The 26,365-nt window shown below is 40.1% G+C and overlaps 1 protein-coding gene across 1 annotated transcript in view; it reads right to left on the reverse strand.

The window, feature by feature from the left end:
- HERC2 (HECT and RLD domain containing E3 ubiquitin protein ligase 2) overlaps positions 1-26,365 on the reverse strand; it is a 230,619-nt gene that overhangs the window by 139,077 nt on the left and 65,177 nt on the right. The window contains exons 18-25 of the mRNA XM_060153132.1: positions 23,696-23,924; positions 23,466-23,590; positions 13,366-13,544; positions 8,906-9,090; positions 7,123-7,278; positions 6,236-6,421; positions 700-870; positions 207-310 (exon numbers count right to left, since the gene is read on the reverse strand). Of these exons, the coding sequence (XP_060009115.1) occupies positions 207-310; positions 700-870; positions 6,236-6,421; positions 7,123-7,278; positions 8,906-9,090; positions 13,366-13,544; positions 23,466-23,590; positions 23,696-23,924 (1,335 nt within the window). The remainder of the gene's footprint in view (positions 1-206; positions 311-699; positions 871-6,235; positions 6,422-7,122; positions 7,279-8,905; positions 9,091-13,365; positions 13,545-23,465; positions 23,591-23,695; positions 23,925-26,365) is intronic.

Raw genomic sequence — 26,365 nt, forward strand, 5'->3', positions numbered from 1 at the left:
GCTAATACATCATAAACTACATGAATAAATGTAAACTGATTTATGAAAAAACATCTCTAAAAGATCTTTATGTTTATCACTTAATAATGACCCCCTCCCCCAAAAGATCCAACCAGCAATATTTCAGGGTAAAAACCACTTCTCAGAAATATCCAGAGAGGTTCTCCACTAAAGTCCACCTTGGTGCTCACTGCACACAGCCTCACCTCCAGATACTGGCCAACACAGAAGGCATGCATTGATTCCCGTGTGTCTTCAAACTGCAAAGCAGCTTCCAAAGCTACCACTGGGTCTTCCCCTACAAACTGAGCTGCAACATAACAAACAAAAGCAACATGACTTCAGTACAGTTTGCCTAGGCATTTATAGTAGAAATGGCAAGTAGGAAATAGATTAGGCAGGTTAACTCCAAAGTGAGGGTTACCAAAGTAATGTGATCTCTCATCCTCTGCCAGGGCTGTCTGGGTCAACTCAGAACTTGGAACAAGTTCCAACAAGTGTTGGAACAAAAAATGCATAATGATAAGAAATTTTGCATATGTGCCTGAATTTGCTGTGATAGGACAGACCCCAAAGTCACTGACAGATTGAAATGTACGGGTGCTGGAGCAGTACTAAATTGATTATTTTAAACCAAACGCTCTGCTTAAAATAACACACCTGAAACTACTAACCATGAAGTAAAAAGAGAGGCCTTACCAAGAATACTATTTCCTGTTAATGACTGCGTCTGGAAGTCCTTTATATCATACACTTTCCCATCAATCACAGTCCAGAAGCCTCCATCTTTATTATGGTTCTCCAAATCAGCTTTGCGTATAAGCGTCACTTCCTCATTATTTCTACAGTTCTGACCTGTAAAAAATGACTCTGTGTATACAGAAACCAAAGTCAATGAATCAATAGATCAATAGATAACATGACTAGTACAAACTGTGTGAAAGAACTACAAGGTGAAATAGACAAATCCACAAACACAATGAGAAATTAACATACCTCTTCCTATAACTGTCACCACAAACAAAAATTCAGCAAGGATACAGAATGATTTAAAAACAAAAACACCACATGAACAGCATGAATAGCAAGTCTGGCCATATACCAAGCATTAGAGCAAATCTCAAAAGATTTCAAGTAAGTCAAGTTACACAGCAGGGACACTGACTACAATGCAGTTAAGTTAGAAATAGGTAACGGAATTCCCCGGGGGCCCAATGGTTAGGACTCCACGCTTTCACTGCCAAGGGCCTAGGTTCAATCTCGCAAGCCGTGTGGTACGGCCAAAAATAAATAAATAAGTAAATAAACAAACAAACGAATGAATAGCAGAAACAGGTAACAAAAAATAAATAAAAACCTCTACATATTTGAAAATTATAAAATATATTTCATAAATTCCCAGAAAAAAATGACTACGGAAATCAGACAACTGAAATGAACAATAATGAAAACACTACAGATCAACACTTGTGACATACAGCTAAATGTATGTTTGAGGGCATTTCTACCTTTAAATGTATATATTAGGAAAAAAGAAAAGCTAAAAAGTTAACAAACATAAAATCAATAAAATTCAATGAGTTCATAATGATACTCAAAAAAACAAGAAAACCTCATGGGTCACCTTTGGAAGCATTAGGACTCCAACTTAATATTACAAAAAATGGTTAACGAGGGGTGGGGTGGTGGTGAATCAAGCCAGGATCACATCCTCCCTGTGCAAACTGTATCTTATGCTACCAGAGAGCTGAGGGCAAGGTTGCTGGGGGACTGCACAGAGGACACGTTATACATGAACTCCCTGGTCCATGTGAACAGAAGTGAAGGTGGGGCCGCCCACCATCACAGGCCTCTGAGCCGATGAAACAAAAAGCGCACACACTCTGACCCATCAAAACTGAATCCGAATCTCATTAAGCCTATACATATTATCAGCAGTTTACAGAAAACGTAACTGACAGAAGATGTTAAGATTTGAAGAAGAAAATGCAATCAACCAAGTTCAGAAAATGTGAAATTCTCCAGAACAAATGTCCTACTTCTTTGAAAAATAAACAGTATGACAAAAGAGAGGGAGAGGAGAGCCTGGAAATAGCTGTTGGGGAAAAAGAGACTCAAGTATGTATCACCCAACTGCAACGTACAGAACTTGTTTAGATCCTGACTCAAAATAACCACTAATAAAAAGATTAATCAATCACTGTTAATCTTAGGAAAATGAGATTGTGGTTTTATTCTCCCAAAAAAGTTCTTCTTATCAGGTGACGTGTATGAAAATGTTTTAGACAGAAATATGCTTTAAAATAATACAATCAATCAATCAGATAGAAAGTGTAGGAATGCTTCGGGAATGTGAGTTTTTTTGTTTTTGTTTTTTTTTTTTTTGGCCACACCACGCAGCATGTGGGATCTTAGTTCCCAACGGGGAATGGAACCTGTGCCCCCTGCAGTGGAAGCTCAGAGTCCTAACCACTGAAATGCCAGGAAAGTCCCCAGGATTGTGAATACTTTTTATTCTACATTCATTTTATTATTCTCTCTTTTATCTCTGTTAGAAAACTTTCAAAATAAACATATTACAAAAACATCAGTATGCTAACAATTATCATTTCTCAGAAAGTTAGAAAAATGTCAGATTAAACCTTAAGAAAGAAGAAAAAGAAAGAAAGAAAGAACAGTGTGGTATCAGCATAATGACAGACATTTGGATCAACAGAATAGAGAGCCCAGAAATAAACCCTCACAATATATAGTCAAATGATTTTTTTGACAAGGGTGGCAAGACCATTCAATGGGGAAAAAAGGACAGTCTTTAGAAATAAATGGTGCTGGGAAAACTGAATATTCAATTGCAAATGAATCAAGTTGGACCCCTACCTTTCACCATACACAAAAATTAACTCAAAATAGATTAAAGACCTAAACATAAGAGCTAAAACTATAAAACAGAAAACTCTTGGACTTCCCTGGCAGTCCAGTGGTTGAGACTCTGCATTTCCAAGGCAAGGGGTACGGGTTTGATCCCTGGTTGGGGAACTAAGATCCCACATGCTGAACGGCACAGCCAAAAAAAAAAACACGTGTGTGTGTGTGTGTGCGTGTGTGTGTATCTTAGAAGAAAACATAGGAGGAAAGCTTAATGACACTGGATTTGGCAATGATATTTTTAGACAAAACACCAAATGCACAGGCAACCTTCATCCAAAAAAAATCAAAGTACACTATCAACAGAATGAAAAAGCAACCCACAGAATGAGAGAAAATATTTGCAAATCATATATACCCAGAATACATAAGAAACTCCTACAACTCTACAATAACAACAAAAAATCTGGCTCAAAAGTAGGAAAAAGAGGGATTCCCCAGTGGTCCAGTGGTTAGGACTCTGCACTTCCACTGCAGGGGCACGGGTTCAATCCCTGGTCGGGGAACTAAGATCACACAGGATGGCAAAAAAACAAAAGTTGGAAAAAGATTTGAAAAGACATTTCTCCAAAGATACGCACATCGTCAACAGGCATATAAACAGATGCACAACACCACTAATCATTAGGGAAAACCAAATCAAAACTACAATGTAGGGCTTCCCTGGTGGCGCAGTGGTTGAGAGTCCGCCTGCCGATGCAGGGGACGTGGATTCGTGCCCCGGTCTGGGAGGATCCCACATGCCGCGGAGCGGCTGGGCCCGTGAGCCATGGCTGCTGAGCCTGCGCGTCCGGAGCCTGTGCTCTGCAACGGGAGAGGCCACAGCAGTGAGAGGCCCACGTACCGCCAAAAAAAAAAAAAAAAAACTACAATGTAATACCACTTCATCCAAACAGGATGGCTATTATTTAAAAAACAGACAACAAGTGTTGGCAAAGAGGTGGAGAAATTAGAACCCTTCCTTGTGCATTGCCTGCGGGAATATAAAATGGTACAGCTACTGTGGAAAACAGTATGGCAATTCCTTAAGAAATTAAACATGGAATTATCATATGATTCAGCAATCCCACTTTTGGCTATATACCCAAAAGAAGTGAAAGCAGGGACTCAGACATCTACACAGTCATATTCACAGGAGCATTAGTCACAACAGCCAAAAGGTGAAAACGGTCAAGTATCCATCAACAGATGAATGGATAAAAAAGGTGTGGTTTGTATATGTGTATGTATACACACACACACATATATACACCATATATACATATATATATACCAAATATATGTGATGGAATACTACTCAGCCATAAAAAAGAATGAAATTTTGCCATTTGTGACAACATGGATGGAAAAAAACTGTATAATCATCAAGAGTTGCAGAAAAAGTATTTGATGAAACTTAATATCCATTCACGGGACTTCCCTGGTGGCACAGTGGTTAAGAATCCACCTGCCAATGCAGAGGACACGGATTCAATCCCTGGTGCAGGAAGATCCCACATGCCAGGGAGCAACTAAGCCCATGCGCCACAACTACTGAGTCTGCGCTCTAAAGCCCACGAGCCACAACTACTGAGCCCACGTGCTGCAACTACCGAAGCCCGCACACCTAGAGCCCATTCTCCACAACAAGAGAAGCCACCGCAATGAGAAGCCCGTGCACCACAACGAAGAGTAGTCCCTCCTCGCCGCAACTAGAGAAAGCCCACGCACAGCAACAAAGACCCAACACAGCCGAAAATAAATAAATAAAATATAAATAAATAATTTTAAAAATCCATTCACCATTAAAGACTCATCACAAAGCAGAAACGAAGGAAACAAACTTAATATTTTAAGGTATCTACAAAGAAAGTCCTACAGCAAACATCATACTTCATGTGTGAACTCTGGGAAGTTTTCCCTCTGCTCTTAGGAACAAGACAAGGATGCCCATTATCACCATTTCTATTCCACAGTGCACTAGAGGCGCCAGCAAGTGCAGTATTTCCGGGGCAAAGCTGTGCTCAGAAGCAGACACGGGCAGAGTCACCTGATTCAGACAAAAGTGGCACTCTAGAGGAGAGCCCACAACGGTCCTTTCACCCAAGCGTGCTGGCACAACAATCTACGGACAAAATGCATATGGAAAAAAATGGCATGCGATCTCTTGGCACAGAGGAGGGACAGGGAGAACTCCCACACTTTGTAGAGATGAGGCACAATCACTGTGGAACCTGGCATTCTGTACTAAAACACGCCTTACAAACCACCAAGCAAAAGACATGAGGATGTTTAAACAACTAGGTTGTTATGGGGAACATGCCTATCTGATAAAATGATCAAGAGAAGCAGGGGAGCGGCAAGCACACAAGCCCAGAGAGGGGAATCTTTCAGGGAGACAGAGACAGTGTTTGGGAGGGTCCTGCTTAATGAACAGCTTCCCCTGTGATCAGTCCCAAAGCTGCTTTCGGTACTTTTGTGTACATGTTATACTTCACAATAAAAAAAGGTTTTACAATGAGTATGTTTGAACTGCTGATCAAGTTATATGCCTTCAACCATACACAGTAAACAGACAAAAGTCACAAATGACCATTTAAGTTCACAACAGTAAATGAATCGTGTTGAAAATATTAGCTATACTAAAAAATAAAAAATTATGCTCAATATCCTAAGGTCAGTTATTTTCCTCAGGACAACTGTTACTTTTCGTTTTAAGCTCCTATGTTATAGAAATGACAATCTACAATGGCATAAGAAAAGGCCTACCTTGCTTGAGCTTTCCTATAAAATGAAAGTTGAACCACAACTTCAATTAATTCTGTGAGTTCAGGAAGTCATAATACTTAGATTCAAAAGCATCAAAGTTCAAAACTTTGAGAAGACAAGTTTCATTCCAATTTGGTAAGCACTAGAGACAGTACGGATGGGAAGTGCTCAGCTGACTATGGGAACTCCATAACTCATGTCACATAACACCAATGAGTTTAAGAAAGTCCTCCCATATTAATGTCTGCCTCCAAAGTGGGACCATATCTAGCCACCTCAACAGTACCTTCTGGAGACAATTTCCAAGAAAGGGTTTTCCAGAATGTTCTAAAATAATCCAATTTGGGATGTAACAACCATTTCTAACAGAAAAATTTTCCTTAAATATAACCCAAATCTGTTCTGATTTGGATTATCTTTGTTTTCCATTTACACTACCATCAGTGAAAATGGCAATAACTGGTCTTCCTTTGTTAAATAGTCTTTCAAATGAAAAGGCAAGAACAGAATAGACTAGGACAAAACTTTCCTCAGTGAAAGTCTTTAAGTTAAGATGCCATACCCATGATGCCGGGCCAGGCTAACTCTTCATGGTCGTCCCTTTCCTTTCCTGGTGCCAGGTGGTTGAACCGATCCAGATGTTCTAACAGGCCACCCAGCAGAGGGACAGCTCCAGCCTCCTGCATGAGACCAGCATTTTTACTGAGCAGAAGCACTACAGAAACTACTAGTTCTGGAAGGAGAATACCTACATTTAAAAAGAAAAAAAAAAGGCATAAGATTTAAACAAAAGTGTTCATCCTATAAAACCATTCTGTAAGCTTGTGCTATGTTTAAATTCTGATAAATCACAAAATAAGGAATGCTCATCCTTTAGCATATTTCTACAGGATTATTTTCTCTTTCATTCTGAAAGAAACAAATATAGGTATCAAACAGAAGCCTCTGAGTTATAAGAATACTTTTCAAAAACACTGTGTTTCAACACAAAAGTATTAACTAGGGTCTTTTATTGAGAAAACTAAGTGTTTGCCACTAAGCTTATTATCAGAAAAAAGGCACTCAATACTCTGTCACAGAATTAACTTGAAAAAATATTAAGCAATATAGGAATTTATTAAGGTCCTAAAAGGGGCAACTAATTCTTATGCTGCTGAAATAAAATTAGACAATTACCATTAACCTCATTATTGAAGTGTTAATAATGGTGGTATGACTCTAAATCACCAATTATATGTATCACTGTATATGATACAGTGACGTGACTCCCATACCAGGTTGCTCAACCACAGAACTGTCAGTAACTAAAAAAACGAAAGGAGAAAGGGCTACAGGACTAGAAGATGTGTGGGGTAAAGGCATGCAGGTTTACCACAAAATGATAAATTTTAAATCTCATCAATCTCGGAAAATAAATACATGCCCACATTTAGGAAACAAGGTAAGTACCAGTGAAGTCCCCTTCCACAATGCAGGCCACCTCTGCAAAGTGCCTCCAGCTAGTGGAAGCAATGCTGGCTGCCACGGGCAGTATATCTCCAATGTGTGTGCACAAAAGGGCTGTGTACTTCTTCAGCAAGGAACCAACCCCCATTAGTTCAGGACCTGAAGGGAAGATTTAGACAATTTCATTTGCACTATTAAAATTTACTTTGTAAATAAACTTCATCGTTCCACTATTCTACTCTCATCTATACATATTTTACCTATAATAATTTTCTCAAACAGGAGCGGTTAATCTTACTTATTTAGTCCTTGGCTCCTTTTATATCACATAATTTGAGAAACTGAATTTGGATATACTGATTTTTATACACTGCACTATATAGTATCTAAAAACTTCAAGTAAGAATACTAAAGTCATAACTTAGAGTTCTAAAACCTTATATCCAATATACATGTTTTCTAAGTCCAAGACTTAATGCCTGAAAATTACTCCCAGTGAACAAAGTTAGGCATTTTTCAATCTTATAAAAATCTTCAACTTTTCGGAGCTTTCCTGGCGGTCCTGTGGTTAAGACTCCACAATCCCAATGTAGGGGGCCCTGGTTCGATCCCTGGTCAGGGAACTAGATCCCACACATGGCAGCGAAGATCCTGCGTGCTGCAACTAAGGCCCAGCACAGCCAAATAAATAAATATTAAAAAAAAAAAATCTTCAACTTTTCCTCCTACATGGCTCTTAAAAGCTTTTTAGTTCTTGTAACTTTATGACATTGAGATGGTCACCTCTTTCAGACTGAAATGGTTCACCGATTTCAACCTGAAATTTTCCATCCTCTACAAGTGCCTAACGATTTTCAGGAAGTAACAAAATTGTTTTAGACTATACTGGCTATGAAAATATTAACAGGGCTTCCCTGGTGGCGGAGTAGTTGAGAGTCCGCCTGCCGATGCAGGGGACACGGGTTCGTGCCCCGGTCCGGGAAGATCCCACATGCCGCGAAGCGGCTGGGCCTGTGAGCCATGGCCGCTGAGCCTGCGCGTCCGGAGCCTGTGCTCCGCAACGGGAGAGGCCACAACAGTGAGAGGCCCGCATACCGCGAAAAAAAAAAAAAAAAATTAACAGAAGTAGCAAACCTTTCCATCACTGACAGAGAAAACTACCTTATAAAGAGCCAGGCACTCCTTTTGGAGTTTGTGGAAAGTGCTCTACTCTACGTTGTACACAGAACTGAGCACTTATGTATCATCCTATTTTCATTCTCACAGGCACCCTCAAGTCTTCTTAACCTAACTCTGTAGGTGAGCAATCTACAGCCCCCAGGAGACTTAGTCCCGTGTCCAACAGCTAATAAACCAGAGCTATAACTGAGATTCAGTCTTCCTTCAACAATAATGCATTCCTCCTACTACACCCATCTAGCTTACCAGGGTGACATACAAACATTAGGTCACTATTTCGTCCCCACATTATGTCAATCTCTAACAGTCCACAACTAACCCGTTGAATAAGTCTGATAAATCTTCTGTAAGACTGACCTGAACATAAAGGATGCTATTTCTCATGTCTGAGGAATTTAAATGTTAACACAATGAAATAAAAAATATTGATGAGTCTAATATAGAAATATCTGTCCAAAAAAAGTGGATGCAAAATGAAATCCCCCAAAATTGGTGCATCTAACAGTATAAGAACTACACATCTGGGCATGCAGAATAGGCATGTCAAGAAGCCTAAATAAAAAAGCCAAAATACACACAAGACACTTTAACATTTTAAGTAACTTACTAGAAATATCTGAAGTCTGACCAACATTTTCTCCTGGATAAAGTTTACTGATAAGTAAGCGCTGAAAACGCAGCAACAAATCCAATGAAGCAGATCTCTCATGACTATGTTGCTCAAAGTCTAGACATGATGATATCCGACGGGCAACATCTTTCAATCTGGCTACTGTCTGAGAAGCAATGTTTCTATGCAGGAGAAAGAGGATTGCAAAATTAAACAAATTATGCTTGTTTTTAAAGGGGGAGAGGAGTTGTAAAAAAAAAAATCACAACATAAACTAAAATCAGAAATAAAGATCATACACCCAAGTGACCTGCAGCTGGCTTCCTTCCCCAAATGTGTGTCAGCTGTATCTGCAATAAGCACACCTCATTCAAAACTGAGCAGAGGCACACGGAAGACACAAGAGGTAGAATGATACCCTTTGCTTTATAGATGTGCTCCTAAGAGTTGCATGGAACAGTCCAAAATGATAGGAAACCCCTGTACAAACCTTTGGAAGGAAAAGTAACTTATTATTTTTTGTCCAAATCTGCATTTCAAATATAAATGTGACACTATCCTTAAAGACAAGACCCACTAGCATTTCTGCATCTGCCTCACAAGTGTGCCTTCGGACTTAATCAAGTAAACACCCAGGTGGGCCATGTGGGGGGATACCCAGGGCTCAGAAACTACAGGAAGGAAGACCAAAGTGGGCACAAATAAAACAGGTCAGAGTAAGAGATGCTCAAAGAACACGGCAGCAAGGAAAGGAGCAGAGGATCCAATTCCAACTGCAGGATCCAACTTGAGCCATGAACCATCAGTAAGTAAATGGGGAGAAAAGAAAGTACAATTAGAAGAGTAGTAAGTGTTCTGTTTCCATGAGCAGAATGCAAAGGAACCTGGGCACAGAGGTCAAAACAAGGAAGGGGAGTGGACACAGTGGACACTGTAGGTGACGGAGTGCCAGGCTGCTGGCACTAGATTCTGCAATGCTGAGCCACCAGTTTTGAAAGGAAAGTGACATCCTGTTTGTGTCCGAGAAAGGTAACTGAAGTCAGTGAGAAAGCAGATTTTAGAGGGCACAGGGAACACCAGATAAGACCCTGCCACCCAGGGACAGTCTTGGCGCCAGGTGAACAAGGTCTGATCCGTGATACTGAAGACAGAAGGAAGGAAGTTAGTGAAATTAAAGAGCCGAAGCAGATGGGCTTCCCGGGTGGCGCAGTGGTTGGGAGTCCGCCTGCCGGTTCGTGCCCCGGTCCGGGAGGATCCCACATGCCGCGGAGCGGCTGGGCCCGTGAGCCATGGCCGCTGAGCCTGCACGTCCAGAGCCTGTGCTCCGCAACGGGAGAGGCCACAGCAGTGAGAGGCCCGCGTACCGCCAAAAAAAAAAAAAAAAAAAAAGAGCCGAAGCAGAGCCTGGAACTTGTCAGTGTAGCTCCACCACAGCAGCCCCAACCCAGCCAGAAGGGTGAGAGCCAGTGGCTGACAGCTGGCACTGTCACTGGGGAGGCGAGTCTGGAGCCTCTGCACAACACCAGGCCACGGAAGAGGATTCTGCTCCACTTCTTTGATTTCTAACGTAACAGCAGGTTTGAGGAGAACCTCTGTCAATCGCACCAGCCCCCAGGGTTCATCCACTACAGCAGTGGAGTGAGGACAGGAGCAGAAGACACACATCAACTCACGTCCACAGAGTTGAGAAGAAAGAGCAGTAGGGACCCCTGGCTTGTGCTCAGCACTGCCAGCCACACAAAACGCAGGTGGATGCTCAGGGCCTCACCTGCGGTCCACCTCACCTTTCTGCTCCACGACCTGATAACCTGACCTGATAACCATATCACAACAGAAGAAAAGGTCTGGAATCTGGGTTTTATGCCATACATGATGGAGCAAAAGACAGTAATAAAATACAATACAAATGTTAACTTATTTCCCTAATATAAAATTCAGAATCATAATCAAAGTGTGTAATTCTGATAGAGTTCATTAATTTAAACATCTTCACAGCTCTCTATTGCCAAATATAAATCGTTTTCTGTGTTTCTTTGCCAGCATAAGAGTTACTCTGAAATCTGTTTCATGGCTTACTTTTGGGAAGCTACAGTTTCTCCAACCTGTCTTCCAAAGAATAAAATATAGGAAATGTCTCCAAAATCTCCAAAATGTAACTCTTTAGACTATTTTTCAACAACTGCATCAGTCAAGAGGTATTTAGACTCCATACACTGAGTCTCCTTTAGTCACAGACACTTAAGGTAAGAAATAAATGTTAAAGTTTATCTCTGCAAGGGGAGGGGCACATCATCTATGCTTATGAAAGGACCCTGGAGCATAGGCATTCTGTTAGTGAGAGGGCTGTACATGCATTTTTCTTTTTCTATTTTCCAAAAATTTTTAAGGTACTATTTACTCCATGTTTCAGTTTTTGTTTTGTATTTTCCAAACAGGTACATTTTCATTATAAATCTGCTGTGGAGCCAACTCCTCCCTGCATGCCAAAGGAACCAAAAGTAAAGAGGAAGGTTCAGAAGACAATGTGCAAGGATGGGCTAGAGAGCACTGTCCAACGGAAAAGTACTGCCAGGGAGTCACATGTGTACTTTAAAATGTCTACCAGTCACATAAATAAAGATTAAAAGAACATGTAAAATCAGTATTAATAATGTACTTATCCCCATATATTTAAAATATTATCATTTCAACATAAAACCAATAAGAAAAAGCATTGAGATATTTATATTAGTTTTTTGAAGACACAAAGTCTTCAAAAGCCACTGTGTATTTTGTACATACAGCACATCTCAATTCAGATAACTAAATTTTCACTGCAAATACTTGATCTGCACTTAAGTCTCATAAAAATGCAGAGCTGAAAAGGTAAATTCATATGGCCAAGTTATTCCAAACATAATTACAAGTTTTCTAATAGCTGAATCTAATAGCTGAATGTCTAAGTTTTTTAATTTTAATTTTAATAAAAAATAAAAACTCAGTGACTCAGCTACACTGGACACCCACAGGCAAACGTGGCAAATGATTGCCAGACTGAACAGCACAGGGGTAGGTAGGCTAAGATGGACAGGTCTCTACACACCAAGGGAACAAGTAGTCTGAACAAGCAGGAGAGCTGGCCCCTCATGGGAACAGTAACCTAAGACAGGACTGAGGTCAGAGAACCCAGCACTGGCTCTCTGCCAGTGACACCAGCGGGCCCAGACACAGCCTCCTCGGCAAAGGAAGGGGCAGTCAAGAACACGGAAAATGACATCTTGAGATACTGCTTTTGCTTTAAAACTTCTCCAGAGACCTTTACCTTTTCACTCCAAAACACTCAATGTTCATTTTCTCACTTGACCCTCGATTAACTCTGCAAGATAAACACTGCTCTTGCTGCTACTGCCACAGTTACCATGCTGGGCAGGTGTCAGTGGCCAGCTTTAGACAAGCAGGCGCAACTGCAATTTTCTAGGAACAATTCCCAAGCTCTTGTCACTGCCACAGCTGCACTGACTTAATTCACTTTATTTCAGACTGTTATAGTGAAGATCAGAATGCGTGAATACTGATTTTAAAAATCATCACCACATTATAAAAAATAGGAAACAAGGGGTTTTTTATTAGCATTTACTAAAATATATGTCAGGAACTAGCTCTAAAACTTCCTCTTTTAAAAGCCCAGCAAATTCTGGTGTTTCCAGGTGTGAAGGGCAGGCCACCCCACGCCAGTACACCGCCCACCAATGCCCTGGACTTAGGTACCTAAGCCAACCCACCAGGCCCTCTTTCCTCTCTGTATAAACAATAAACCAGGAGCCAGGTTTACACAGAGCGGAGCTGTGTTACATAAAGGAGCAATAATTTTTCCTTGTCTAACAAATGCCTTTCAGAAACCACCCAGCTTTTTTGCTCTTTCTGAAGGACACCGCAATGCAGGCTGACATTCTTTAGCAAACAGTGACTGACTACTTCAGCCCTTACCAAGGTGAGTCTCTGCGTACATTCTGACTCTGACTGATTCTTACCTCCTTCTGATCAGTCCTTTGACAATAACGCTCACCATTCTTTTACTTATTTCAGCTTTTGAAAGTTGTCTTAGAAACTAATAGATATAATTCTATGATATATAGAATGAGGCAAGGACACAACCAGTTTAAAAAAAACAATCTTACCATGATGATTTTCACTTGTATCTACCTGCTTACTAACGAGGCTAAGAACCTCATCCTAGGTTTATCACACACTCCAATTTTCTCTTGTGTGAAAACTTTTAGAATCTCCAGTTCTACTTCATACATTCTAACCTCTCCTCTCACCTACATTTAAGAATCTGCTCTAAAGTCTATCCTAGGTAATTTTCAAAGTACTTCATCAACAACTAAACACATTTTTGAGACCCTAGTACTCGATCTCACTATCTTAATATGAAAACCAATAATCCTCCTAATTAAAATATGTCTAATGCTATTTACCTAAGAAGCTGTTGTATGAGCTGAACCAGAGGCAAGCACTGTTTTCCAGAAGATTCATAGATTCCCGTATTAATAAGATCTTTATCCAGTGGAGTCCTACTTCTATGAAATGTCGAGGCATTCGCTTCCTGTTCATCAATTTCTTTTTCCTTCTGTGCTTCTTTTTTGGCTTCAATATCCTGTAATTCATCAAACAGAAACTGGTTACCAGTTATCTCAGTAGCAGGTATGAAGGCACCATGGGCTGAGCCCTGATCCCACAGCCTAGCTGTGTGCTGACGCACACACCTGGTGACAGTGGCCCACACCCACCCACTGGAAATCACGCCACTCAGTTGCTCAGTTTCTAAACAGACGATTTGTCCTACAAACCCCGTGTCCAGGCTGCCAGTGCTAATGGTCTCCAGCGTCCTTCTGTGAAGTTCCTAAAACCTTTACCCCTGCTTCTGGCTCTCACAACACCCAATGTGATCACCTAGGCAGAGTCTACCTGCTTTGTAAACATGAAGCAATAACCTACAGAATGGGAGGATACATTACCAAATCTTGTATCTGATGTAAGACATACAAATAAAGAAAGAATTCTGACAACTCAACAATTAAAAGATAAATGACCCAATTTTAAAATAAACAAAAAATCTGAACAGACACATCTTCAAAGAAGATATACAAATGGCTAATGAACACATGAAAAGATGCTCAACTTCATTAGTCATCAGGGAAATTCACATCTCCTAGGACAGTATAATAAAAAAGATGAACAGTAGCAAGCATTTGCAAAGATACAGAGAAACTGGAACTGTCATACATTGCTACTGGGAATGTAAAATGGTACAGCCACTTAAGAAAACAGTCTGGCTATACCTCGAAACATTAAACATAGAGTTACCGTAAAACTCAGCAACTCCACTCCAAGGCATACGCCCATAAGAAATAAAAACGTATGTCCACACAAAAACCTATGCACAGATGTTTATAACGGCATTATTCATAGTAACTTAAAAGAGAGAACAACCTAAATGTCCATCAGCTGATGAATTAAACAAAATGTGCTGTATCCATACAACAGAATATTGTTTAGCGATTTTAAAAAGTTAAGTACGACATGAATGATACAACTTGGCTGAACTTTGAAAACACTATGTTAAGTGTAAAGCACCAGACACAAAAGGCCACATATTGTACAAATCCACTTATATGAAATGTCCAGAACAGGGACATCTTTAGAAACAGAAAGTAGATTAGCGGTTGTCAACGGCTGGGAGGAGTGGGAGATGCGGAGTGACTGTTAAGGGGCACAGGGTTTCTTTTTGGAGTGAAAGTGTTCTGAAATTAGATAGTGGTGATGGTGGTTGCACAACTCTGTGAATATACAAAAAAAAAAAATCACTAAATCATACACTTTAAGAGACTGAATTTTACAGTAGATGAATTAGATCTCAATAATGTTATTATTTTAAAAAACTTTTAAAGGAGGTATCTTTTGCCAGTCAAATGCAACCAATATTCCTGAGGACCTATTATACACTAAGCATTGTTCTAGTAATCAAATTTACTGTGAAAAAGCACACAAGTTCTTTCCTACTGGGCTTTATTTTCTAATGGCAAAAGCCAGAACAAGTCTAAACACAAAGTCTTCCCCATTCTGAGGGGTGTGGGGACAAGGACCATGTCTAAGGGGCTAGACTGGAACTGTGCCACCTACTCTTCAGAATAAGAAGGACACAGACCAGACAGCTTGAAAATGTGCGTGCTTTTGACCCAATTTCATTTCTAGAACTTCTTCCTAATAATCATTCTTATACCCAATGACTTATAATCTTCAAGAATGTAATTAAAAATTATTTATAATAGTAAAACTATCTAAAACCTAAATGGTCAACAATAGGAAATTGTTTAAAAAAAAAAAAAAAAGTGATTCCCTTTCCATATGACAGACTTCCCCAAAGCAACAGAACAAATGGGCATCGCAGAATATTCAACACAGAAGACATGGCAACCTTATGAGTGGAAAAGATACAAACCACTGAGGCCAGTTCTGGCATCATAATTAGTATTGTTAGTAAACATTTGCATTTTTGAAAGCCTGGAAGACCATACATGAAAAACATTAACAATGGTTATTCCTAAATGATGAGGGTTTTTCTGTTTATGCCTTTCTGTAGCTTCAAAACATTTTTGTTTTAAAACAAATGGCCTTTTGGCTATTTTTTCAGACATCTTAATTATTGTCATAGGGATCACAATCTGCATACTCTATAGCCCACCTCCCCCTCTCAAGGTACCACTCTCCAGCAGGACGCAAAGAATAAACATATGCTAACTAAATTAACAGGTTCTAAAAATACTGCTTGGGGGGACTTCCCTGGCAGTCCAGTGGCTAAGACTCCGCGCTTCCACTGCAGGGGGGCGCGGGATGGATCCCTGGTTGGGGAAATAAGGTCCCGCATGCTGCACGGTGCAGCCAAAAAATGTTTCAAAGTAATAAAAATAAATCTAAAAAATAAAAATACTGCTTGGGTCTGGCCCACATGTGAACCGCCTCTGCCTGTTCGCTGTCATTGCTCCCATCAGGTGAACTATTACACTGAGCCACATGGAGCACAGGAAGAAAAGGAAGAGGTTTGGAGTCAGCAAACCTGTCATTCACTAGTCATGACACCTTAGCAAATCACTAAACTTCTGTGGTATCTATGTCCACGCTTATAAAATGGAATTTTAAGACAACTTTTTCCACTCAATGTGAAAAACAATTCACATTTCCTGGCAAGAAAAGAAAAATTTACACATAGAAAAACTTTCTCTGTCCTTTGGCCTCCTCTCTGCCCCCTACTGTACATTGTTTACCTGCATTATGCATCGATCAGCCTTCCCTATCAGCAAAAATACCTGCTCAACCATAAACAGCAACATTCTCCTAGCATCAACAAGACAACACCCTCAAAGAAAACCCTCCTTCTTCCTCTTGTAAGAGGCCATGATGATGCTTAGATCTGGATTGTGTAAACTGTCAATAATACATCATTTAACGTACAGCCCTCTGTCTCAAAAAACTTACATAACTGAGCCTTGACTTGTAAGGAACACAATAATTCTCAGAGCTTTCTGAGATTCTGTTCCTGGGTTATAATCCTCAATTTGGCTTGAATAAAATTTTCTATCTCTTTCTTAGATTGACTGATTAATTTTTTGTCAACATCAACATGGCTCACAAGGTTAAAAAAAAATGAAAGTACACAGCATAGTATCTGGAAAATAACAAGGTACACAAAGAATGATACTTGCAACTAAAATCATTACATTTATGATTTCCTCTAATTTTTTTCAATTTAATCAAAGTAGGTATATTTTCAAAAACATTTTTAATACACTCACTTCATCCAATTTTATCAGTGTAAGTTTTTAAATTGAAAACTATTATGACAATGAAAGCAACAAAGGAAGCTATGAATGGCCAATAAGCACAAACAAATTAACACCCCACCCTACCCGCAGAATAGCTAAAGCTTTTAAAAAGATTGACACGCCTCATGTTGATGAGGTCAAGAAACGGCTAGAACTCTCATACACGCTGGTTCAGATGTAAATGGCACAACCACCTTGGGAAACTGTAAACACACACCCACCCTAGAACCCTGCAAATTCTAATTCAAACTATTTACCCAAAAGGAAAAACACGTGTTCACTAAAGGACTTTTACACAGCATGATAAGAGCAGCTGTAGAGACTCAAAAATCATCGAATGTCTATCAACAGGAGAAGGGATACACAAACAGTGCCATAATCACATAATGGGGCACTCCTCAACAGCAAAAACAAAGTGACACTACAGAAGCCTCTTAGATAGCCTCATCGACCAAACAGCAGGCAGCAGAAGCAAGGAGAACTACAATCCTGCAGCCTGCAGAACAAAAACCACAATCACAGAAAGATAGATGAAATGAAAAGGCAGAGGACTATGTCCCAGATGAAGTAACAAGATAAAACCCCAGAAAACCAACTAAATGAAGTGGAGCTAGGCAATCTTCCAGAAAAAAAATTCAGAATAATGCGAGTGAAGATAATCCTGGACCTCGGAAAAAGAATGGAGGCAACTAGTGAGAAGATGCAAGAAATGTTTAACAAAGACCTAGAAGAATTAAAGAACAAACAGAGATGAACAATACAATAACTGACATGAAAAATACACTCAATAGCAGAATAACTGAGGCAGAAGAATGGATAAGTGACCTGGAAGACAGAATGGTGGAAATCACTGTCATGGAACAGAATAAAGAAAAAAGAATGAAAAGGAATGAAGACAACCTAAGAGATCTCTGGGACAACATTAAACGCACCAACATTCGCATTACAGGGGTCCCAGAAGGAGAAGAGAAAGAGAAAGGGCTGGAGAAAATATCTGAAGAGATTACAGTCGAAAACTTCCCAAACATGGGAAAGGAAATAGCTACCCAAGTCCAGGAAGCACAGAGAGTCCCAGGCAGGAAAAACCCAAGGAGAAACATGCCAAGACACATAAGAATCAAATTCACAAAAATTAAAGACAAAGAGGGGACTTCCCTGGTGGTGCAGTGGTTAAGAATCCGCCTGCAGATTCAGGGGACACGGGTTTGATCCCTGGGGTGGGAAGATCCCACATGCCGTGGAGCAACTAAGTCCATGCGCCACAACTACTGAGCCTGTGCTCTGGAGCTGGCAAGCCACAACTACCGAGCCCACAAGCCACAACTCTTGAAGCCTGAACACCTAGAGCCCGTGATCCACAAGAGAAGCCACCGCAATGAGAAGCCTGCGCACCGCAATAAAGAGTAACCCCCCTTGCCGCAACCAGAGAAAGCCTGCGCACAGCAATGAAGACCCAACGCAGCCAAAAATAAATTAATTAATTTTTTTAAAAAGACAAAGAAAAATTATTAAAAGCAACAACGGAAAAACAACAAATACTATACAAGGGAACTACCATAAGGTTAACAGCTGGTTTCTAAGCAGAAACTCTGCAAGCCAGAGGGAGTGGAAGATATATTTAAAGTGATGAAAGGGAAGAACCTACAACCAAGACTACTCTACCCAACAAGGATCTCACTCAGATTCAACAGAGAAATCAAAAGCTTTACAGACAAGCAAAAGCTAAGAGAATTCAGCACCACCAAACGAGCTCTAAAACAAATTCTAAAGAACTTCTCTAAGTGGAAAACACGAGAAGAAAAGGACCTACAAAAACAAACCCAAAACAATTAAGAAAATGGTAATACAAACATACATATCGATAACTGCCTTAAATGTGAATGGATTAAGTGCTCCAACCAAAAGACACAGACCGGCTGAATGGATATGAAAACAAGACCCATATATATGCTGTCTACAAGACACCCACTTCAGACCTAGGGACACATACAGACTGAAAGTGAGGGGATGGAAAAAGATATTCCATGCAAATGGAAACCAAAAGAAAGCTGGAGTAGCAATACTCATATCAGATAAAATAGACTTTAAAATAAAGAATGTTACAAGAGAGAAGGAAGGATACTACATAATGATCAAGGGATCAATCTAAAAAGAAAATGTAACAATTATAAATATATATGCACCCAACATAGGAGCACCTCAATACATAAGGCAAATACTAACAGCTGTAAGAGGAAATTGACAGTAACACAATAATAGTGGGGGACTCTAACATCTCACTTACACCAATGGGCAGATCATCCGGACAGAAAATTAATAAGGAAACACAAGCTTTAAATGACACAATAGACCAGATAGATTTAATTGATATTTATGGGACATTCCATCCGAAAACAGCAGATTACACTTTCTTCTCAAGTGCACATGGAACATTCTCCAGGACAGATCACATCTTGGGTCACAAATCAAACCTCAGTAAATTTAAGAAAATTTAAATCATATTAAGCATCTTTTCCAACCACAACACTATGAGATTAGAAATAAATTACAGGGGAAAAAACGTAAAAAACACAAACACATGGAGGCTAAACAATATGCTACTAAATAACCAAGAGATAACTGAAGAAGTCAAAGAGGAAATAAAAAAATACCTAGAGACAAATGACAATGAAAACACGAGGTTCAAAGGCTATGGAATGCAGTAAAAGCATTTCTAAGAGGGAAGTTTATAGCAATACAATCCTACCTCAAGAAACAAGAAAAATCTCAAATAAACAATCTAACCTTACACCTAAAGGAACTAGAGAAAGAAGAACAAAACCCAAAGTTAGCAGAAGAAAAGATATCATGAAGATCAGGGCAGAAATAAATAGAAGCAAAGACCAATAAAACTAAAAGGTGGTTCTTTGAGAAGATAAAAAAAATTGATCAGCCTTTAGCCAGACTCACCAAGAAAAAGAGAGAGAGGACTCAAATCAATAAAATGAGAAATGAAAAAGGAGAAGTTACAACAGCCACCACAGCAATACAAAGCATCATAAGAGTCTATGACAAGCAACTATATGCCAGTAAAATGAACAACCTCGAAGAAACGGACAAATTCTTAGAAAAGTATAACATTCCAAGACTGAACTAGGAAGAAATAGAAAATATGAACAGACCAATCACAAGTAATGAAATTGAAACTGTGATTAAAAATCTTCCAACAAACGGAAGTCCAGGACCAGATGGCTTCACAGGTGAATTCTATCAAACATTTAGAGAAGAGCTAACACCCATCCTTCTCATCAAACTCTTCCAAAAAATTGCAGAGGAAGGAACACTCCCAAACACATTCTACAAGGCCACCATCACCCTGATACCAAAACCAGACAAAAATACGACAAAAAAATAAAATTACAGACCACTATCACTGGTGAATATGAATGTGAAAATCTGCAACAAAACACTAGCAAACAGAATCCAACAAGACATTAAAAGGATAATACAGGGCTTCCCTGGTGGCGCAGTGGTTGAGAGTCCACCTGCCAATGCAGGGGACACGGGTTCGTGCCCCGGTCCGGGAAGATCCCACATGCCATGGAGTGGCTAGGCCCGTGTGCCATGGCCGCTGAGCCTGTGCGTCTGGAGCCTGTGCTCCGCAACGGGAGAGACCACAACAGTGAGAGGCCCGCATATCGCAAAAAAAAAAAAAAAAAAAAAGGATCATACACCATCATCAAGTGGGATTTATCCAAGGGATGCAAGCATTCTTCAATATACACAAATCAATCAATGTGATAAACCATATTAACAAATTGAAGAATAAAAACCATACCATCATCTCAAAAGATGCAGAAAAAGCTTTTGACAAAATTCAACACCCATTTATGATAAAAACCCTCCAGAAACTGGGCATAGAGGGAACCTACTTCAACATAATATGTGTAAGTCCATATACGACAAACCCACAGCAAACATCATTTTCAACGGTGAAAAACTGAAAGCATTTCCTCTAAGATCAGGAATAAGACAAGGATATCCACTCTCACCATTATTATTCAACATAGTTTTGGGAGTCTTGCATTCTCTTGCATTCCTATACACTTAACAACGAAAGATCAGAAAGACAAATTAAGGAAACAATCCCATTCACCAGAGCAACAAAAACAATAAAATACCTAGGAATAAACTTACCTAAGGAGGTAAAAGACCTGTACTCAGAAAACTGTGAGACACTGATGAAAGAAATCAAAGATGACACAGATGGTGAGATACACCATGTTCTTGGATTGGAAGAATCAATATTGTGAACATGACTATACTACCCAAAGCGATCTACAGATTCAATGCAATCCCTATCAAATTACCAGTGGCGTTTTTTACAGAACTAGAACAAAGTATCTTAAAATTTGTATTGAGACACAAAAGACCCCGAGTAGCCAAAGCAATCTTGAGAGAAAAAAAAAATGGAGCTGGAGGAATCAGACTCCCTGACTTTAAGACTATATTATAAAGCTACAGTAATCAAGACCATATGGTACTGGCACAAAAACAGAAATATAGATCAATGGAACAGGAGAGAAAGCCCAGAGATAAACCCACACACCTATGGTCAACTAAGCTACAACAAAGGAGGCAAGAATATAAAATGGAGAAAAGACAGTCTCTTCAATAAGTGGTGCTGGGAAAACTGGACAGCTACATGTAAAAGAATGAAATTAGAACACTCCCTACCACCATACACAAAAATAAACTCAAAATGGATTAAAGACCTAAATGTGAGACCAGACACTATAAAACACTTAGAGGAAAACATAGGAAGAACACTCTTTGACATAAACACAGCAAGATCATTTTTGACCCACCTCCTACAGTAACGGAATTAAAACAAAAGTAAACAAATGGGGGCTTCCCTGGTGGCGCAGTGGTTGACAGTCTGCCTGCCACTGCAGGGGGTGCGGGTTCGTGCCCAGGTCCGGGAGGATCCCACGGGCCACAGAGCGGCTGGCCCCGTGAGCCATGGCCGCTGGGCCTGTGTGTCTGGAGCCTGTGTTCCGCAATGGGAGAGGCCACAGTGGTGAGAGGCCCGTGTACCACAAAAAAAAAAAAAAAAAAAGTAAACAAATGGGACCTAATGAAACTTAAAAGCTTTTGCACAGCAAAGGAAACTATAAACGAGATGAAAGACAACCCTTGGAATGGGAGAAAATATTTGCAAACAAATCAACTGACAAAGGATTAATCTCCAAAATATACAAACAGCTCATGCAGCTCAATACCAAAAAAACAAACAACCCAATCCAAAAATGGGCAGAAGACCTAAATAGACATTTCTCCAAAGAAGACATACAGATGGCCAAGAAGCACATGAAAAGCTGCTCCACATCACTAATTATTAGAGAAATGCAAATCAAAACTGCAATGAGGTATCACCTCACACCAGTTAGAATGGGCCTCATCAGAAAATCCACAAACAATAAATGCTGGAGAGGGTGTGGAGAAAAGGGTACCCTCTTGCACTGTTGGTGGGAATGTAAATTGATACAGCCATTATGGAGAACAGTATGGAGGTTCCTTAAAAAACTAAAAATAGAACTACCATATGACCCAGCAATCCCACTACTGGGCACATACCCTGAGGAAACCATAATTCAGAAAGACACATGCACCCCAATGTTCATTGTAGCACTATTTACAATAGCCAGGTCATGGAAGCAACCTAAGTGTCCATCGACAGACAAATGGATAAAGAAGATGTGGTACATATACACAACGGAATGTTACTCAGCCATAAAAAGGAACGAAATTGGGTCATTTGTAGAGACATGGATGGACCTAGAGACTGTCATACAGAGGGAAGTAAGTCAAAAAGAGAAAAACAAATATCGTATATTAACACATATATGTGGAATCTGGAAAAACAGTACAGATGAACTGGTTTGCAAGGCAGAAATAGAGACACAGATGTAGAGAACAAATGTATGGACACCAAGGGGGTAAGGCAGGGGGGCGGGTGGTGGTGGTGGGATGAATTGGGAGATTGGGGTTGACGTACATACACTAATATGCATAAAATAGATAACTAATGAGAACCTGCTGTATATCACAGGGAACTCCACTTTGCTGTACAGTAGAAACTAACACAACATTGTAAAACAACTATATCCCAATTAAAAAAAATAATAATACGAAAAGAAATAAATAGTTCCTTAGTAAAAAAAAAAAGGCAAAAAAAACATAACACTACATCCAACACAGGTGAATTTGAAAATCATTATCAAGGCAACATAAAGCTGACACAAATGAGTATATACTGTATGATTCCATTTATGTGACAATCAAAACTGGCAAAATTAACATCATCTGGGGGAGGCAAGAAAGTGTCCTAACTTCAAACACAAAGGGGCACAAAGGTACTTTCCAGGGTGATGGAAGTGATTTATATTATGATTGGGGTACCTGTCAAATTCATTTAAATAGACATTTAAAATGGGTACATTTTATCATACTTAATAATAACTCAATATTTTATTAAACTAGTAAAAAAATTTAATTACAGAAATATTTGGATGTTACTAAAAGCTTTGTGTTTCAACGTTTTTTTTAAATAATTCTGGCAAAGTGTCAGTCTCAGCTCACTGGGGAGTAAAATCACCTCCATCAGTGTGCGCGCACGCGCACACACACACACACACACACTCCTAGGACCATACCTGGATTTCTGCAGTAATGGCTGCATTTAAGGCTGATTCTAAGCCTCCATCAGCCATCAAGCTGCCCACAAGAAGATCAATCATGAATCGACGACCTGGACTTATGTTAACTTCATTGCCTGAAACTGGAAAAGGTAAAGAGTTTTTCCCAATGTGAGGCAAGCACCATCCCCTCTGGCACCCCCTCCTGGGCCAACCCCACCCGACCCCTGCTCCTAGCCCCAGCCCACCTGCACAGGGCAGGAGAGCAGAGAGTGCCCGGGCCCGCTCCTCAGCAGTTGGCAGCAGCACTGACCACCCGCTCTGCAACACAGCCTGGGCGGCCGCCTGCACAGTACTCAACACGCCCGCACTGCTGGCCAGGGCCACCACCGTCTGCTTCAGGCTGTTGAGGAGGACGCTGCCCAGACCTAAACCAAGGAATTCTGGGTCAACCTGGTGACTGATGGCAGCATGCAACTGAAAGGAGAAAAACAATTTTCACTTAGAAGCCCTAAAAACAAATGCTTTCCAAATCTTATTAAAGATGGAATAATACCTCAAATTGAGTTTTACTCAAATAATAAAGGTAAAACTTCCAGTATAGGTATTTTTTTTAACCATACTAAAAATTTTTCACCTATAGTAGTTGAGAATCCATGGTAAGGTATTCTATAAAAGGAATTTTTTAAACCCAACTCTGAGTATGTATGTGGAAAAGATCAACAAAGAGGTTGAACCCTGTGGAAACAGCAACCTCTACCCCACCCCCAAGCACCCGGACCAAACACAGAAATAGTGAATATAACTAAAAACTATTAAAAGAGTAGACAGCCAAGCTGAGGGTATACAAGGAAAAGTATACAAGGGGAAGTTCTGGTTTAGCTCTTGAGACACACACAGCAGCAGCCAAGGGGTTCTGGGCTCAGAGAGCAGATCAAAGCCTTCTGAGACACAAAATGCTCAGGACAGCCCACTGAACCTGAGCTTCCTGTCAGCCAGCCAGGGCCTGAGGGCAACATACTACCCACACAAGGCTTTGGGCACATAGAGACCCCCCAGTGAATCAGAGACCTGGCCTGCCCTGTGAGCAGATGTGAAATCAAATTTATACCAATCATCTAGGTATGGATATCACACGTCAAGAACTGAACACCAAAACTCATCAAGAGCCCAAGGAACTCAATGGAACCTCACAGACACAAGTACAAAACTGCCCTCTCAGGACATCTCCACAGCCAAGGGCAAAGGGACACTCCACAAACCCTCCCCTAAGGGTGGCCTCATAGTCAAAAAGGACAAGCCATACTAGGTCACCACAAAGAAGTGTCACAGACAGGGTAAGAGGCAAAACGCATGTCCCAACAGATTTTAGCAATTTAAAAAACTGGAATGAATTCATAAAATAAGTAAATGTTCTTAGAGATCAAGGAAGGAACAGAAGCCAGAAGACAAGAACATAATGAGCAAATGAAAGCCCTGGAAAACACCAAAAATATAAATTCTGAAAATGAAAAAAACAGCTACAGGAATAAACACCTCAAGGCAGAGGAGTGAAGAGCCTGGGCCCCAGGTTCCAGACCTAAACCTTTGTGCACTGGGTACCCAACCTGGGCAACATTCCTGAACTTCGTGCCTCCCCAGCTGTTCAATACAGATGGAGGGTCCCACCTCCCAGAGGGCTGGTAAAGGGATTTGATGATTCAATCAATATGTGTAAAGCAGTGCTCACATAAATTTTTTAAATAAACAAACAATTCAACAATATGGAACATTCAGCTAAATGATTCGTGAATTGAAAGAAGAGTGCTGAGTAAACCACCCAGAAAGCAGAGCAGAAAGTGAGCATTAAAAAGGATAAACAGATTTTAAAATATCAAAGAAGTTGTGATACTTGGGAAAATAAAATGAGAAAGTTCAACATGCATTTAGTAGGACTTTTCCAAGGGGAAAGGTAGAAAAAAAGAAGAGAGCAATTCCAATGGTAAATAGTGAAGACTTTTCAAAACTTAACAAAGGTAAGTAATCTCAGATTGAACAAGAATCATAATCTCAAATTATATATACAAGAATAAATCCTGACCTAGATATAATGTATTAAAATATAAAACAAAGACAAAAACCTAAAAGGCTACCAAAGAGAAAGACAAATTAGCTACGAAGAAACAACAATTGCACTAATATAAGATTTCTCAGGCTTCCCTGGTGGCACAGTGGTTGAGAGTCCACCTGCCGATGCAGGGGACACGGGTTCGTGCCCCGGTCCGGGAGGATTCCACATGCCACAGAGCGGCTGGGCCCGTGAGCCATGGCCGCTGGGCCTGCGCGTCCACAGCGCAGCGGGAGAGGCCACAACAGTGGGAGGCCCGCGTACCGCAAAAAAAAAAAAAAAAAAAGATTTCTCATTGGCAAAAATAAAGGTCAAAAGACGGCAGAACATCTTCAAAGTGCTTATAAAATTACATATAACCTAAAGAGCTAAGCCCCATTAAATTATCTTAAGAGGTGTTAAAGGGACCCAAGTTTTCAGAGGTTGTAACTCACAGACCTTAAGGAAGAAATTTACTGAAGGAGGTACCCAGGAGGGAGGTGATGTAAGTAACAATGACAAAACAAATTGGTTTAAACAAACAAAAAAAAAGGACTATATGCCTGAGTATGTCCTCTTAAAAAATGATTATGATAATAATTGAAGGAAAGTTTAAAAACAATTACTACATTTCACCAATCCTAAGAGTTATTTTCTTCCAGATCTTAACTCTAAAATCAGAATGTATCTTACACATTGCAATTTGGAGCGCTTTTCTTTTTAGCAGCACACACAAAAAAACAGTGTGCCTTGGAGTCAATGTAACAACAGACTATTGAACAATTCAAATACTGAAGATAGAAAGGGGAGTTTAGGTTTAATGCACCCTATA

This window comes from Lagenorhynchus albirostris, chromosome 6, assembly GCF_949774975.1.
Source record: "Lagenorhynchus albirostris chromosome 6, mLagAlb1.1, whole genome shotgun sequence".
In the NCBI taxonomy this organism is placed as follows: Eukaryota; Metazoa; Chordata; class Mammalia; order Artiodactyla; family Delphinidae; genus Lagenorhynchus; species Lagenorhynchus albirostris.